General features: G+C 37.0%; 2 protein-coding genes across 2 annotated transcripts in view; both read left to right on the forward strand.

Annotated features, from left to right (window-relative positions):
* The window catches only part of LOC113073511 (gametogenetin-binding protein 2-like), a 9,049-nt gene extending 2,044 nt beyond the window's left edge, over nt 1-7,005 (forward strand). Inside the window, exons 3-14 of the mRNA XM_026246392.1 lie at nt 102-182; nt 347-600; nt 927-1,025; nt 1,136-1,249; nt 1,340-1,549; nt 1,659-1,833; nt 2,962-3,144; nt 3,816-3,921; nt 4,020-4,145; nt 4,331-4,485; nt 4,821-5,045; nt 6,269-7,005. Of these exons, the coding sequence (XP_026102177.1) occupies nt 102-182; nt 347-600; nt 927-1,025; nt 1,136-1,249; nt 1,340-1,549; nt 1,659-1,833; nt 2,962-3,144; nt 3,816-3,921; nt 4,020-4,145; nt 4,331-4,485; nt 4,821-5,045; nt 6,269-6,445 (1,905 nt within the window). The 3' untranslated portion in view covers nt 6,446-7,005. The remainder of the gene's footprint in view (nt 1-101; nt 183-346; nt 601-926; nt 1,026-1,135; nt 1,250-1,339; nt 1,550-1,658; nt 1,834-2,961; nt 3,145-3,815; nt 3,922-4,019; nt 4,146-4,330; nt 4,486-4,820; nt 5,046-6,268) is intronic.
* Nucleotides 7,006-7,741: 736 nt separating this feature from the next.
* Nucleotides 7,742-15,000, forward strand: part of LOC113073543 (dehydrogenase/reductase SDR family member 11-like) — a 17,450-nt gene continuing 10,191 nt past the window's right edge. The window contains exon 1 of the mRNA XM_026246394.1: nt 7,742-8,117. Coding sequence (XP_026102179.1) covers nt 7,977-8,117 — 141 coding nt within the window. The 5' untranslated portion in view covers nt 7,742-7,976. The remainder of the gene's footprint in view (nt 8,118-15,000) is intronic.

A 15,000-nucleotide genomic window follows, 5' to 3' on the forward strand; every position in this document is an offset into this window, starting at 1 on the left:
GTTTCCCTATACATGCTTTACTGAACACAAACTAAAGGCACAGTTTTATAGGAAGAAGCGCTGTGTTATTTTGATGATATCTATGTATGTTTATGTTGTAGATGGTGATGGAGTTTCCTGAAAGTATTCTGGACTTTGATAGCTATCAGATCAACAGTTCACAAATTAAGCAGTTTATTGAGGTAAACAATGACATGTTCATATATGTCTGTGTATTTATATAGATTATCAATTTACCAGCTTGACAGAGAGACTTTAAATATATATATATATATATATATATATATAGTCAGACTTTTCTGGCTTCCAGCTTCACCTTCCCACACTTGTGTTTTTTGTCCACCAGCATCACAGCATGCTGAAGCAGCAGGACCTGAACATGGCGTTGATGGTGATGTCCCGAGAGGTGTTCAGCGCTCTGTCTCAGTCGGTGCCGTGTGTGGGATGCCGGCGCAGCGTGGAGCATCTGTTCTCTCAGCTCACAGACTCTGGGTACTTTGCACTAGATCCGCTCACTGTGGGATCCTCTGGAGTGCTGTCAGTCACACGCGCGTGTCTCACAGACCCCAGGAAGCTCTACACACTCTTCTATGTTCACGGGTAAGAGTTACAGACACTGTTTAGTGTCCAACATTTGCCTCAAACCAACTGAAGTCCGCTTAAAATGTTGTACTTTTTATTAAATGTTTCTGGTCTTATTTTAATGTGAGATTCGCAAGAAAATCTTTCTTTTTTGTAATTTTTCTTCAAGGTAAAATGATGGGCAGGGAAAATATTAACTGTTATGGAAGCTCTTAGGAATGCATTATATTAAGTAAAGGATACGCAGTTTGAATCATTTCGTCTGTTAGTGTGTTTTCCTTTGCCTGTATGATTTAGTTGTGTTTTTCATTTTAATATGTGTGCTTTTTCTTTCCTTGTTGTAGGTCAAAGGTAAACAACGTAATTGACTCTATTCCCATGAGTAAAAAGAACAAACGCTGTCAGCTGCACTCTTTAGACACGCACAAACCGAAGCCTTTAGGGTGAGTTAGTAACTTTGTTGTTGTTTTTAATCGTAATCTTACATTTGGTGTTTTTTCTTCTGTGCTTCCTTGACAACATAACCAAACCAAAAGGTTGTTTGGTCCTGCAGGGGCAGCTGGATGGACGTGTGGGAACTGATGTCACAGGAGTGTCGTGATGAAGTGGTTTTGATTGACAGCACCTCTTTACTGGAGACTCTGGAGACATACCTGCACAAACACCGGTGAGAGCTTGTGACCTCAACATATTTCTCTGAATTGGCTCAGAGACAAATGTATTTATTGTTTTTCTCTTTCTGCAACATCATTCTCAGGTTCTGTACGGACTGTAAGAACAAGGTTTTGAGAGCGTATAACATCCTGGTAGGAGATCTGGACTGCAGTAAAGAGAAGGGTTACTGTGCGTCTCTGTATGAGGGGTTACGCTGCTGTCCCCATGAGCGCCACATACACGTCTGCTGCGAGACTGATTTCATCGCACACTTACTGGGCCGAGCAGAACCAGAGTTCGCTGGGGGTTATGAGTGAGTGATCCAGTCCTCATGCTGTGTAACGTGCATTAAAGTCACACCATATAATCTACTGGAAATGAGATGGATATACCTTCATTAAGAGTGTTTGGCTCACTTACAGGCGTCGAGAGAGGCACGCGAAGACCATAGATATCGCACAGGAGGAGGTGCTGACGTGTCTAGGAATACATCTGTACGAGCGGCTGCACAGAATCTGGCAGAAGCTGCGAGCAGAAGAGCAGACGTGGCAGATGCTGTTCTATCTGGGCATTGATGCGCTCCGCAAAAGCTTCGAGGTAAAGCTCTCATGTGGTGTTCGTGCTGAGAGTCATTTCATTCTTAAATGTTACATTCTATCAGTAGGGTATACATCCAAACAAATAAAATCATTAAAAAACGATTAGATTTATTTATTCTTCATTAAATTTTGTACTTAAAAAATTCAGTGTGAAAACTTTATCTAATTTTCACCAAATAAAATGCTGTTTAACTTTTCCTCTATCAGCGAATGATGATTCTGAGAGAAAACACACCCGTTGTTTGTTTGCTCAAACCACAAACGCTACTTTCATGCATCTGATTATCAGATAAACATCGCGCTCTTATTTCAAGGTCGTTGTTAATGCTGTGGTTCATTGAACGGTTTACTTTCAGTTCAACAACATTGTTAAAACACATTTATCATTCAATGGAACTGTGTGTATGATTAAGACACTTACATTTCTGCTCCATCCATGCACTGAATACACAGCGTTCGACTGCTCAGGCAACACCATCGGTAAGATGCAGCGAGCCATTGACAAACTACAGAATAGTAAAGCTACTTAACTTTAGTATTACTGGCCACGAGTCCTAAGGAGGGATCACACATCAGCTGCGCAGAGACGAACGGAGCGCGAGCGCAATCCTGTGACGGTCTCGAGCGGTAATAGAGGAGCACGAACACCGTTCAAGGTCTCCATTAATCCGTGCTTGTAGTAATTTAATGTGTATATATTTTGAAAGCATTGAATCGCTATAGAAATCGCGATTCATTTGATTCTTAGCGTTTTAAATCTATTACTGTCCTAGATTGGCTAAAAAATCATGTTTTAAGATCGATGCATATGCATCGTCAGGGTTTGCAATCGATGCATTAATAAAACGAGCGAATCGTTACACCCCTAATGATTTATGTTGGGAGAGTATTTAAATTAATCACGCAACACGATTTACTGGTATTTGCACCATTATTTAACACCCGTTTTATTGCATTGATCCTTATGGGAAGTTTTTTTTTTTTTTTTATGAATTAGAGCCAGAGAACTTTCCACTCCCATCTACACTTTCACACTAATTTTCCCTGTTTAGTAAACCTGGCCCTTAATTCCTACTGTGTCGTGTATTTTAATGTGCTCACTTGATTTGTGTTAAACGATGTGCAGATGGCGGTGGAGAGGGTTCAGGGCATCAGCCGGCTGGAGCAGCTCTGTGAGGAGCTCTCAGAAGAGGAGAGAGCCAAAGAACTCAAACAGGAGAAGAAGAGGCAAAAACGCAAGAACAGACGCAAAAACAAGTGTGGCTTCGAACAAGAGGCGGAGGGGGAAAAGGATAAAAGTCTTGATGAGGTAATGAGTGATCTAATGTGTGTCTGTTCCTCTCCTTCACTTCGTCTTCTCTAATAGCACTGTTTATTGTACTGCCTGAAGTACTTTTTTTGCATGAAACTAAAGAATCTGAATCAGACCGAAAAAGCCTTCATGTAAACAATTTGCTCTTGAAAGGGACTGGTTTAATCCTTTTCTAATACGATCGAGATTGCATGTAAGCACTTGATTGGTTTGCAAACCAAAACTGAAAGTCTTCAGTGTCACATGGTCTTTCAGAAATCATTGTAATATGCTGATTTCTGATTATTATCAGTGTTGAAAACAGTTGTGCTGCCACTGAGTATTTTATTCTTTATGTATATATTCTTTCAGGGATAGAACAGCATTATTATGAAATAGAATTCTTTTGTAACATTGTAAATGTATTTGCTGTTACTTTTAATAAAATGTTTATAAATACATTTAAATAAAAGTGGAATTTTAATGGTATAAAATAATGTGGCTTTCAGTCCAGCTAACTCTATTGAATGTAAGATGTATATATGTACAGTAAAACATTACAAAACATTGCTGTGAAATTTGTTCTGTCAAGCTGCAAAAAAAAAAACGTCGTTTTTTGCAACTCAACGCTGTTCTTGAATTGGTCTTTCTCTGTCATCGTCATTCACTTCCTCTTGGTCTTTGCTCAGGGTTCGTCTGAGTCTGTGGACGGCAGTGGAGAGGTCATCATCACCAGTCAGAGTTCATCCTGCACCTGCACCGCCTCCATCCTGCATTCCCCCAAAACCAAGAAAGGTAAAGACAGCTTTTCTTATTCTTTAATAATGGAATCATGGTTTTGAGTTACCCAGAATGCACCTGACTGCCGAGTTTGTGTCTGTTCGTTCCTCTAGCCCTGCTGCCTCACAGTAACGGCAGTGACTGTGGCTACTGTTCTAGTTTGGAGGGCAGCGAGACGGGATCCAGAGAGGGCTCAGACGTGGCCTGCACCGAGGGCATGTGCAACCATGAGGAAACGGGTATGGAAATACATTTGGTGATGATTTGTCAATCTTCAGGTCTATAGTGACTTAAGGCGACTGAGTAAAGCCAGCCAATCAGATTTGAGCTTGCTGTTTTACAAGAGCTCCTGACATGTTTATGTGCAGTCCGGATCATGTATAGAGGATTCCTTGATAATGATCATATTTATGTGTATCATCAGGTGAATACCCGTGTAGTCATCGCTGCTTGGAGGAGAAGGAAGAGGACGCTGTGGACAGCTGTGTGGAGTGCTGGGCTAACTCTGAAGACAACACAAAGGGCAAAAACAAAAAGAAGAAAAGAAAAAACAAGGCGGCACTTTGCAGGAGTGAGCATGTGAGTTCCCAGCTGTTTTGGACCAATAACTAAGTAGCCAATAACTTTTGTACGGGCTGCTTTGAATTCTTTTTATCAGTTGCCTTCAATATGTTTCTCAGATAATTTGATCGTGTTGAACAACATATGACTTTATATATCTGTTTTTATTTAACTTAACACATTACATTACAAATAATAATTAGTACCAGTAAATGTGTGTGTATCCGATTCAACAACAATCAAAATTTTAAAGCTAAAATGTATGAAATGACTTACTATCCAAATATTTCAGATATTTTTTGGGGATGCATGCCGTCAAGGCACTGGTTGTGATCTTTTCTTGTCTCTCGTAGGGATCTGAAGCAGATCGCAGTAGCAGAGGATCTGGATCTGCTGCTGTTCACGAGTCTCCCTTCCCTTCACCGCATCTGTGCAAAAGCAAAGTAGCTCCGTGCTGTGAATCCTGTGAGAGCTTCACTCCTCGTGTGAGCAGCAGCAGACACTCCCACAGTCAGCTCGTCTCACCGGACACATGCACACAGGAGAACAGCTGTGCCAAAAGCCTGATGGAGTTACTGGTGAGTCTGATACCACCTGTGAACCAGCGTTATTTTAATATTATTTATACACCAATATAATCACTATGGACTGATACTGCATTGTTTTTTTTTCGTTTACCAGATTTAGCACTGCCTTAAGGTCACTTATTTTTACCTAACAAATTTAAGTTTTTTTTCACCTAACAAAATGTGTACCCAAAATTTGTTATTAGAATTACTTTAGTTGCTGATTTGTCATCTAACCTACTTTATTATATATTTCAGTTTTCTCTGCAATGAAGTAATGTATTTAATGAGTTTTGTTTAACACATAAGAGTGATCATCACTAAAAAGCTTTACTGGTACATCCCTACTTCTGAATTTTCATTTCAGTTCATTTTAGCTTATGTTTTAGTAGTTTTATTATATGCTTTTGACACATTCATTTAGTGATTTATTTTTTTAATATCTCCATATAGCATTAATTTTTTATAATTTTAGTACTTAAGGTTTTTTTAGGACACTTTTGAGTTAGATTTCAAGGCAACAATTTATGTTTTAGTAATTAGTTTTTAAGCTTTTTAAAAGTCCATATAGCTGTCATTTTTATTTTAGTTATAGTAATTTAAGAAATTTTAGTTTTCTAATTTTCTTTTTTCTTTTCTTTTTTCAGTTGTTTCTCAGGTATACGTTTTTCATCTAATATTAACATTTAATTTGAGCTTTATTTAAATCTGTGAAAAATATGTATATGTAAATTTATGTACTCACCCCCTAGTCATCCAAGATGTTCATGTCGGTCTGTCTTTATTTCTTCAGTCATAAAGAAATTGTTTTTTGAGCAAAACTTTTCAGGATTTCTCTCCATAATAATGGACTTCTGTGGCGCCCCGAGTTTGAACTTCCAAAATGCAGTTTAAATGCAGCTTCAAAGGATTTTTAATGATCCCAGTCAAGGAAGAAGGGTCTTATCTAAATTTAAAAAAAAAAAGAAAATTTATATACTTTTTAACCTCAAACACTCGTCTTGTCTAGCTCTGTGTGAACTGTTTAATGTCGAAGAACTCCCATCTCATTTTCCCCTCCAACTACATAATGGTAATTATTGTCATAAAATAAGGACATTATCTGTACATTTTTGTTCTGGAAGTGAACCTCTCCTTTAAGTCTACCTCTAATAGATTGATGCACTCAATAGACTGTAGAACAGTGATCGACTGATGATCAGTGATTTTTAAAGTGTGATTTTCTTTGTGCACAGAATGAATCTGAAGTGACTTCAGATGAAGAGACCTGTCTGACGCAGGACGAGATCCAGTCGTTTGTCGAGAACAACAAAACCTTCTACCGCACACGAGACCAGTACAGACAGCACCTTAAAGATCGCTTCACCAAATACTGCCGCGGCGAGTGGCTGCCGGCCACCAGCGTCAACTAGACTCACACACACTAACTCACACTTATTTTTATAGAGCGTCAAAACACTCATGATCACTGCTGCATTGAGTTTAGAAATACCAAACGGGTAAGAGAATCAGTTTCAGCGCTGTACTTGATGATGTTCATGTTTGTTAGGTAACGTTTCACATCTTTTGCATCTATATACACATCTTCCCCTTATGGCCCCTCCTCTTTCACTCTTTCTCAACCAATCACAGCTGGCTTTGTTTCCCTTTCTCTCTTGACACTGATAAGGGAGCAGGTCATTAGGAACACAGCTGTTAAATGGATCCTGGAGCTTGCAGGCCTTGGCTGTAGGGTTAGGTGTTGGTAGTCTTAATGTATTGTTTGTTATATATTTCTATCTTTTTTTTTTTTCATTAACTGTGACCGTCTTAGTGGCAAGAATTGTACTGATGAATGTGTACAGAAATAAATATCTGAATAAAATGATTTTACTGGGAGATGAAAACATCCATTTATGAAGTGACTGGATGTGATGTTGAAAGCAATGTGCGAAATTTACAAAATAAAGAATATTTATTAATATGCATCAGATTTGAAAGTTTTCTGTGTGTAATTGGGTTTCATAAACATGTTAGCATATAGAAATGGCTTATGTTCATATAAAGGTTGCAAACAAAAAAAGAAAAAAACCTTTAAAAGATCTCATGTTAATAACCTCATGTTATCATCATAAGGCTTGTTAAATGTCAAAAATATAGTCAGTCATCACTAGATGGTGTGTTTTTCAGCTTTTTCCTCCTCATGCTTAAAGTGCAGATAATCATAGTGAGCTAAGAGATAACTGAAAGCTAAAAAAAAAAGTTCTAGTGACCACAATAAGAATAACTTGAGTTACTAAAACCACAAGAAATGAAATGAATGTAAAATTAAATTGTTACAACTTATTTTATCTCAGCTTTATCAGCTAAATCAATAGCAATAAATAACATTTTTGCATAATTAAGGCCCTAAATATACAAATAAAAAAATAATAAACTATTAATAAAAACGATAAAAAATATCCCAATGATGTTAAGAAATACTGCACTTTTTATATTTGATATTTCTGGTTGCATGCTTGTTTTGGTTTTTATACTTGCCTCCTCCAGCACCTTTCATTTAACATAAGTATTTTTTGAGTGGTTTATACAAATTTTCAATAATACAGCGTTTGTTTACAGTATCAATTTAGGAGTAGAAACACCGTGCAGGCGGCAACAGCAACCTAAATCTCTGTCTTTGTTGTTGTTGGTTTTTTTTCTTCTTATCTCCGCCGCCGTTAATAATTAATCGCGGTTTCTGCGAGGGTGGGATCCGTGTGTGTCGAGCTGTTCCTGGGTGTTAACCGCAGAAGATCAGGGAGGGCTGGAGTGATTTGATCCCGCCTTTAACACGTTCACTGATCCCAGTCTGACTCGGCGATATTCCTGCACGCGCGCTGCACTTCTGATCCGCTGATACATTGTTTCAGTCCGGCGCGGATTAGAACTCTCAGTGTTACATTGTGACATCGCGCGCCTTTGATGGTGATGATGCAGCGCTGGAAGGGGAGAGTCGCGCTGGTCACCGGAGCGTCTGTCGGGATCGGAGCAGCGGTGGCTCGCGCTCTCGTCCAGCACGGCATGAAGGTGGTCGGCTGCGCGCGGAACGTGGACAAGATCGAGGTAAGCGACGGTCAGACGAGCTCTAAAACAGATTGTGAGCGCTCAAGGGCCTCAGCGCTGCTTGTGTTAGCTCAGTGCATCCCGAGTCAGTCAAGTGCTTTTCCTCAGGAGACAGACAGTTCGTGCTTTATTTAGAAGTTGGGTGTTCAGTTCATTTGGAGAAATGACAGCTCAGCTACAATCGACCTGTTACAGTGATTGATCGCGTGTGAAGTATTGATAGGTTTCGCCCCGCCCACTTTACACTACAATACAAAATCACACTACTGTACATATTGCATTCAGTTCAATACGTTTTTACATAATTTCATAAGTCTAGACGAGTTTAACTCTGGTTTTTGTTGTATTGCATAATGTTGAATATACTGCTATTTGGGTTTAGAAGTATTTTACTCAAAAGTGAGAATTTTTTCACTGTTTTCTCCACATTTGAAACTCGCACACAAGAGTAGAATGATTCGTATTCTTCAAAACATCTCCTCTTGTCTTTCACAGAAGGGGGGGTTGAACAACACGACAATGGGTAAATGACACTATTTAGAAATTATGGGTGCAACACAAGCACTGATTGTAGAGTAAGTGTCACTTTAAGAAGGACCAGAAGAATTGTGTTGATCAGAGAGCTTCTCACTTCAACATTCCTCAAACCTTGCTCATAAGCTGTCAATCAATCAATCATGTCTTGTCAGTCATTGATGAGATTTTTCCACCCTGCCCTTGAGTAAAAGACTCCACCAAACTCTCACAACAAACTGAATTTATATATATATATATATATATATATATATATATATATATATATATATATATATATATATATATATATATAAAACATGTATTATATTGTTATATCTTTAATTATAACTATTTATATGTTAATTGGTTTATACTTCATATGTATTATATATTACATAAAAATATATAAAATACAATTATTATATAAAAATTGTATTTATTATATTATTAAGTATCTATCCATCTTAGATTATAAGATAGTAAATACAAAATATATGTATGTATATTAATATCATTTTTGTTAATATTATATATTTAATTTTTTTAAATATTTTATGTTTTTTATTCTAATATTTCTAATATTTTTGTGTATGATTATATTAGCTATTTTTTGTATTTATTACATTTATAATTATATTATAACTTGTTTTGTGCCAGTGAAGGATTCATTCATTTTAAAACATATTTAAATGCTGTTTTTCTTGGGGACTGGAGGTTTTCTGTCTGGACAAGTGTAATGCATGATTACACTGTGCCAAATTTATAAAACAATAGCTGCTGAAATGTACTGCTGTAAAGATAAATGTGGAAGCTCATAATGAGCTGTTATTACAGCTTAGATTGAATGAACTGTCTCTTTACACAGGCAAGGAAGTCACAAGTTACAGTGTTTTTATAGATGGTATCAAGATTTATTCAGTAAGATAAGGACGAATTTGAAGTGCTGCTTTTTTCTTTTTTTTACGAAACAAATGCTTTATTTCCTCACTGCTGGTTTATAAAATGACTTCAAGTGTTGTGCTCTTTGTTTGTCTGTCTGAACAGTGCAGACCATTCATAATGTGTGTTATGAAGGACAAAGGTTGAAGGTTATGGCCTGGTAAAAGCTGCTCAGATTTACTGCAGCACTTTAAAGCTTTGATTTTCCCGATTAGTAAATGTTTCATTCCTGGAAATAACTCTTGTGTCATTTTGACAGTCTGTCAGTGTGTGTACATGTAGACCGTCATTGAAGAGCAGACTCGAGGCTCTTTTCAGGTTTATCAACAACAAAGATAAAGATACAGTAAGTGGATATTTTATGAGATCCGTATCTGCATAGTGAAACGAGAGTCAAGGCGAGCTTTGTCCATCCGATCAAGAGGCTCCACTCTAATTGTGTTTTTGGCTGTGCTTGTGTGTGTGTGTGTGTGTGTGTGTGTGTGTGTGTGTGTGTGTGTGTGTGTGTGTGTGTGTGTGTGTGTGTGTGTGTGTTTGGGACTGTCCCTCAAGAATATAAACATTCACACACAGCAACCTGATGCTTTGCATGGATGTAAAGCAAAAGTGTTGTCACCGTAAGCCCTGCCTTTGTATTCCAACTTATCAGAAGGTGTGTGTGTGTGTGTGTGTAAAATGTTAAATATTTTACCTATGTGCCAGCTTTCATAATAGATGGCCTCAGGGCATTATTTATTTATTTAGTGATTTATTTCGTTATTTTTAATTTGAGCCGATTTTTGCGATACACTGCTGGCGATACGCAGTGTAAATAGCTGTAATTTATTTATTTAAAGAAGATTTGAGTAATGCCTTTTTTGTTACTTCCTAAAGTTGCTACCATCATCACTGTTAGAAATAGCAACATCAGACTCTATTAATACATCTGATTAATGATGCTTTTCAACACCACTATACATAAGCTACAGAACTCCAGAGAATGGATTGGTGTACAGTATGTACAGTAGTTACACTACAGTCCAGTCCAGTCGGATAACAGTCTGTTCCATTCATACTACAACTCCCTCTCCACCCATACTGCTGGACGAGCGTTTGTGTCTGTGTTTGGACTGATAGTTGGATGCTCCAACATCTTGATCACTTTCCTTTATTTGCTTTCAGTTGGATGTACCTAAATCAATATCTTGATTTAGGCTGAATCTGCAGCAGTGGTGAGTGTGTCGTTCACTTGTCCTTCAAGCTCAGTCGATTCCCAGAAAACAAGTGGTGTGTGACACAGTGCATGCAGGCCCTCCGCTGCTGTCATGATCTGTACATCACGCATGGAATCCGTAAGCTGCAATATTCCGCTGACCTTGGCAGCACTGACTGTTTTGTTGTGATCATGTGATCAAGGCTCAACACAGCACTGCACATTTTGTTTGTCTGCCTTACACATCTAATCAAGAAACTAGGGATGCACGATAATATCGGCACAACATCGGTATCGGCCGATAAAAGCTTAAAATGACCATCATCGGTATCGGCCGATATGAATATTTCTGCCGATGAGCCAAACCGATATTCTCCAAGTGAAATAATTGACCTGTTTTTCAGATGTGAATGTCTGTCTACATTTGTAAAATAATACATTTATGGTAGAATCAGTACAGAAGAGATACATGGATTTCTCTTCAGTAAAATTAAAGTTTAAATATATCAGGCGAAAAATGTGTATATATATCGATATCGGTATCTGCATCGGCCAAAATTATTTTGAAAATATCGACATATCGAATATCGGCCAAAATCCAATATTGTGCATTCCTACAAGAAACACAAATGAGAGTCACATGAACAAAACGTGTTCTGTTAGAGACTGGATGTTTGCTGAAAATGAGTCTTTTTCATCAGAACAGGTTTGGAGAAATGTAGTATTGCATCACTTGCTCAACAGTGGATCCTCTGCAGTGAATGGGTGCCGTCCAAACAGCAACAGCTGATAAAAACATTACAGTAATCCACACCCCTCCACTCCATCAGCTAACATCTTGAGAAGCCAAGAGATGCGTGTTTGTAAGAAACAAATTAATCATTAAGATGTCCATTTTCAGCAAGTTTTGGGGTGTTCCTTTAATGAGTAAATGATTGAAACATTACTCGGATCTTTGCATTGCATTGCATTAACTACAGATAAGATCAGAAGAGTATATTCAGGGGTGCTTGGGAGGATCCGCACTAGACCGAAGCACTTTAATCATGACTTTCAGGCAAAGTGACTGGTTTAATCATACTATAGTTACTTTGTGCTCAGCTCTGTGTACTGGCAGATTGTTTCTTAATTTAGTTTAGTTGTATATTTGCACAGGTTATCGATACTCCAAGAATTCAAAAAATCTAGTTGAGATGAAGTAATTGATTTAGCTAGATTTGTTTTGGCTTTGCATGAGCACAAAACTTTAATCAGCGTGTTCATGGGTTTATTCTGTATATTCATGTCTTGTGCTCATATCTATTTTTTGTTAATTTTTTACCATCGGGAAAATAAAAAACAAAAGCCCCAATGATTTCAGTGTTTATTGTGACGTTTTGTGAACATTCCATTTTATCGTTTTTATCATGTGAATGTTACTTTTGAATCTTCTCTTGATGTTCTGAAACAGGTAGTAACATTTTTAAAAAACGTCCAACTAAAACCTTTTAGAAAAAAAAAACATTTCATGAACAGTTGTTTTTCAAATGCTTTTCTGCTAATCTTTTGAGAACCTTGCTAGAACATTACGAGAACGTTGCTTGCACAGCAGCATAAGTGTTAATTGATTAAACCAACCTTGATATCTTGAAAGCCATTCCTAACACTGAATGAAACATCATCACACACTGAAGTGCAAATATCACATGCATGCTTGTGTTAGACAGTGTGATGAATGGGAAATGTCACTGTGCAATGTTGTTACTCCTGTCTGGAAGCTCAGCTTTCTCAAACCACGGTTCCCTGAACTGATCATTCCAGTTGTCAGTTACAGTAATGGATGGCCTTTGTGTATGTTTTGTTGCAACTGAAGCATGCACAACCAAACCAGTTGTGGGCACTTTTATAATGTGTCAGATTGCAAGGGCGAACATCAGACGATGACATCAGCCGCCCGTCCATTCATTCATGAGTCAACATCCATCAATCAGCTCTCTTTTCATCTGGCTCTTAAAGGAACAGTTCACTTAGAAATGAGTGATTTAAATATTATATATATAGTTATTTTCATAGTACTACACATTGTTTCAAAAGAGCTTATAATTTTAATATCTTCGTAATAGTTCATTATAATTGCATTTAGCAGACTGTAGAGCAAATTAACTCTTTTATTATCATGTTGTTTCAAACTCGTATGCATTTATTATTTCTGTTAAACAAGGATAATAATTTAACATTTACTCAGCTATTTTCCAGTTTGAAAATTGTAATTTCCATGCTTGCGTCTTCAAAGAAAATGAATAAATAAAATCTAATGTCACGCAAAAAAAAAAAAAAAAATTAAATAATTAATTTTAGTTTTAAAATATTTTGTCTGCATGAAATTGATCTTTGTGGAGCAGGTCAAGGCACTTTTTTAATCTGCTTTTGTATGCAGCAGGAACAATTTTGTAATTTTTGTTGTTGTTGTTGTTGCATGAATGAAAGAAGGATTGGAGTGACACAATTCTGATCATTTCTACAGAGAAGTAAAGCCAGTGAACTGCAGTGTGAACTGTGCTCTATCAGATCTGAGAAAAGCACTAAGTGCTGCCTCAGTCGTCAGATTTAATGCCATGTTTCACGGCTCTCGTAAAAGGCACTTAATCAGACCTCAAAAAGCCTTCACAGACTCTCAGTGGTCTTCCGGGGGCCGAGGATCGAGACGCTGCAGATAATTCATTCTGTCGTCTTGGCAGGAGGCTCATTGTATTTGTTTAAGCGTGTCACTGCGGTGCCTTCAGACGGACCCGACTCTTTTAGTTTTGCTTCTGTTGAGATCTCTGGGCTGTTTGCCAGCCGAAGTTTGAGGAAATAGGGTTTTCCCCCACTGTGCTTGGAAATGGATTGTGCTACATTCATTCTCATATTATAAGTTTTGAAAACATTGAGAAAATATTTTTTCTTAGAGATTTTATTTTCAGGATTTTTTTGATGAATAGAACGTTCAAAAGAACAGTGTTTATTTGAAATAGAAACCTTTTGTAACATGATAAACTGTCACTTTTGATCAATTGAATGTATCCTTGCTATAAAAGCATTCATTTCGTAAAAGAAACTATTTAGCTCTGCACATTTCACCCCAGTACTGTGATTAACACATATAAATCAACTCCTAAAATACTGAAAGTGCACTGACCACACAGCACATATTGTGCCTGCTGGTTAAGTTGGGCTTATTGAGACTAGATGTGTTGATTCAGCAGTCTCAGATCTATTGAATTTCACAGAGAGAAGCTAAAGAAAGCGAGAGAGCTGTGTATGAGACACCCAGCATGGAAAACAGCTCCAATACTGCAACACAAACAAAGCATGTAGCTCACACATGACATGAACATACAAAGTGCTTTAAAGGGTTATTTCTATACTTATTCTACACTTGCATAGTCTTTTTTTATCAGTGCAAACATCATATGTCAAACTTTGCATTAAAAACATGTAGCACATCCCTTGCTGTTATATATAATCATACATTTAAAAGTGCAGCTGTGCAGATCAATAACAGTACACAAGCATCTATGGGTCATGAAACTTCAGCACACACAAATATGAGTTAAAACATTGTTTTTTTTCAGTGGATCTGTGATATCCTTCCTAAATGAAAAGGCATATTTATAATGTACATTTCTTTGAGCTTGAACTTCCCAACATTTGGCCAAATTAAAATATCGTTCTAGTTCAAATTCCAAAATCATCTTAGATGACCTTATAAGACTTTATAGCTTCAATGCAGACACAAAGCTTCAAAACTAATTCAGGAATATTTGTAGATGTTTTATAGAAGTCTCCTCTACTCAACGCTGCATTTATTTGTCAAAACACTAATATTCTGAATATTATTATTAACCTACAATTCAAAATAAATGTGTTTTCTGTTTGAAGATATTTTAAAATGTTGTATAACATATAAATGCCTTTACTGTTTTTTTTATAAATCTAATATGTCCTTGCTGTATAAAAGTATAATTTATTTCATAAAGAAATGCTACTGACTTTGATCATAATAATGTACATTTCTCTCAGCTTGAACCTCTCTGTTATGTAAATCACCAGATCATAAAGCTGAGTCAGGTATCAGAATTTATTATTTTAATTTTTTGCAATATTGCATTGGTATTTTATATAATAGTACTGATTTTTGTGTTATCTAAAGGTCTTCTAAACCTTTTAGATTTTATTATAAGTTAAAAAGCCACATAACTTCAGAGTTTGTTTGAT

Source organism: Carassius auratus, chromosome 5 (genome assembly GCF_003368295.1).
Source record: "Carassius auratus strain Wakin chromosome 5, ASM336829v1, whole genome shotgun sequence".
NCBI lineage: Eukaryota > Metazoa > Chordata > Actinopteri > Cypriniformes > Cyprinidae > Carassius > Carassius auratus.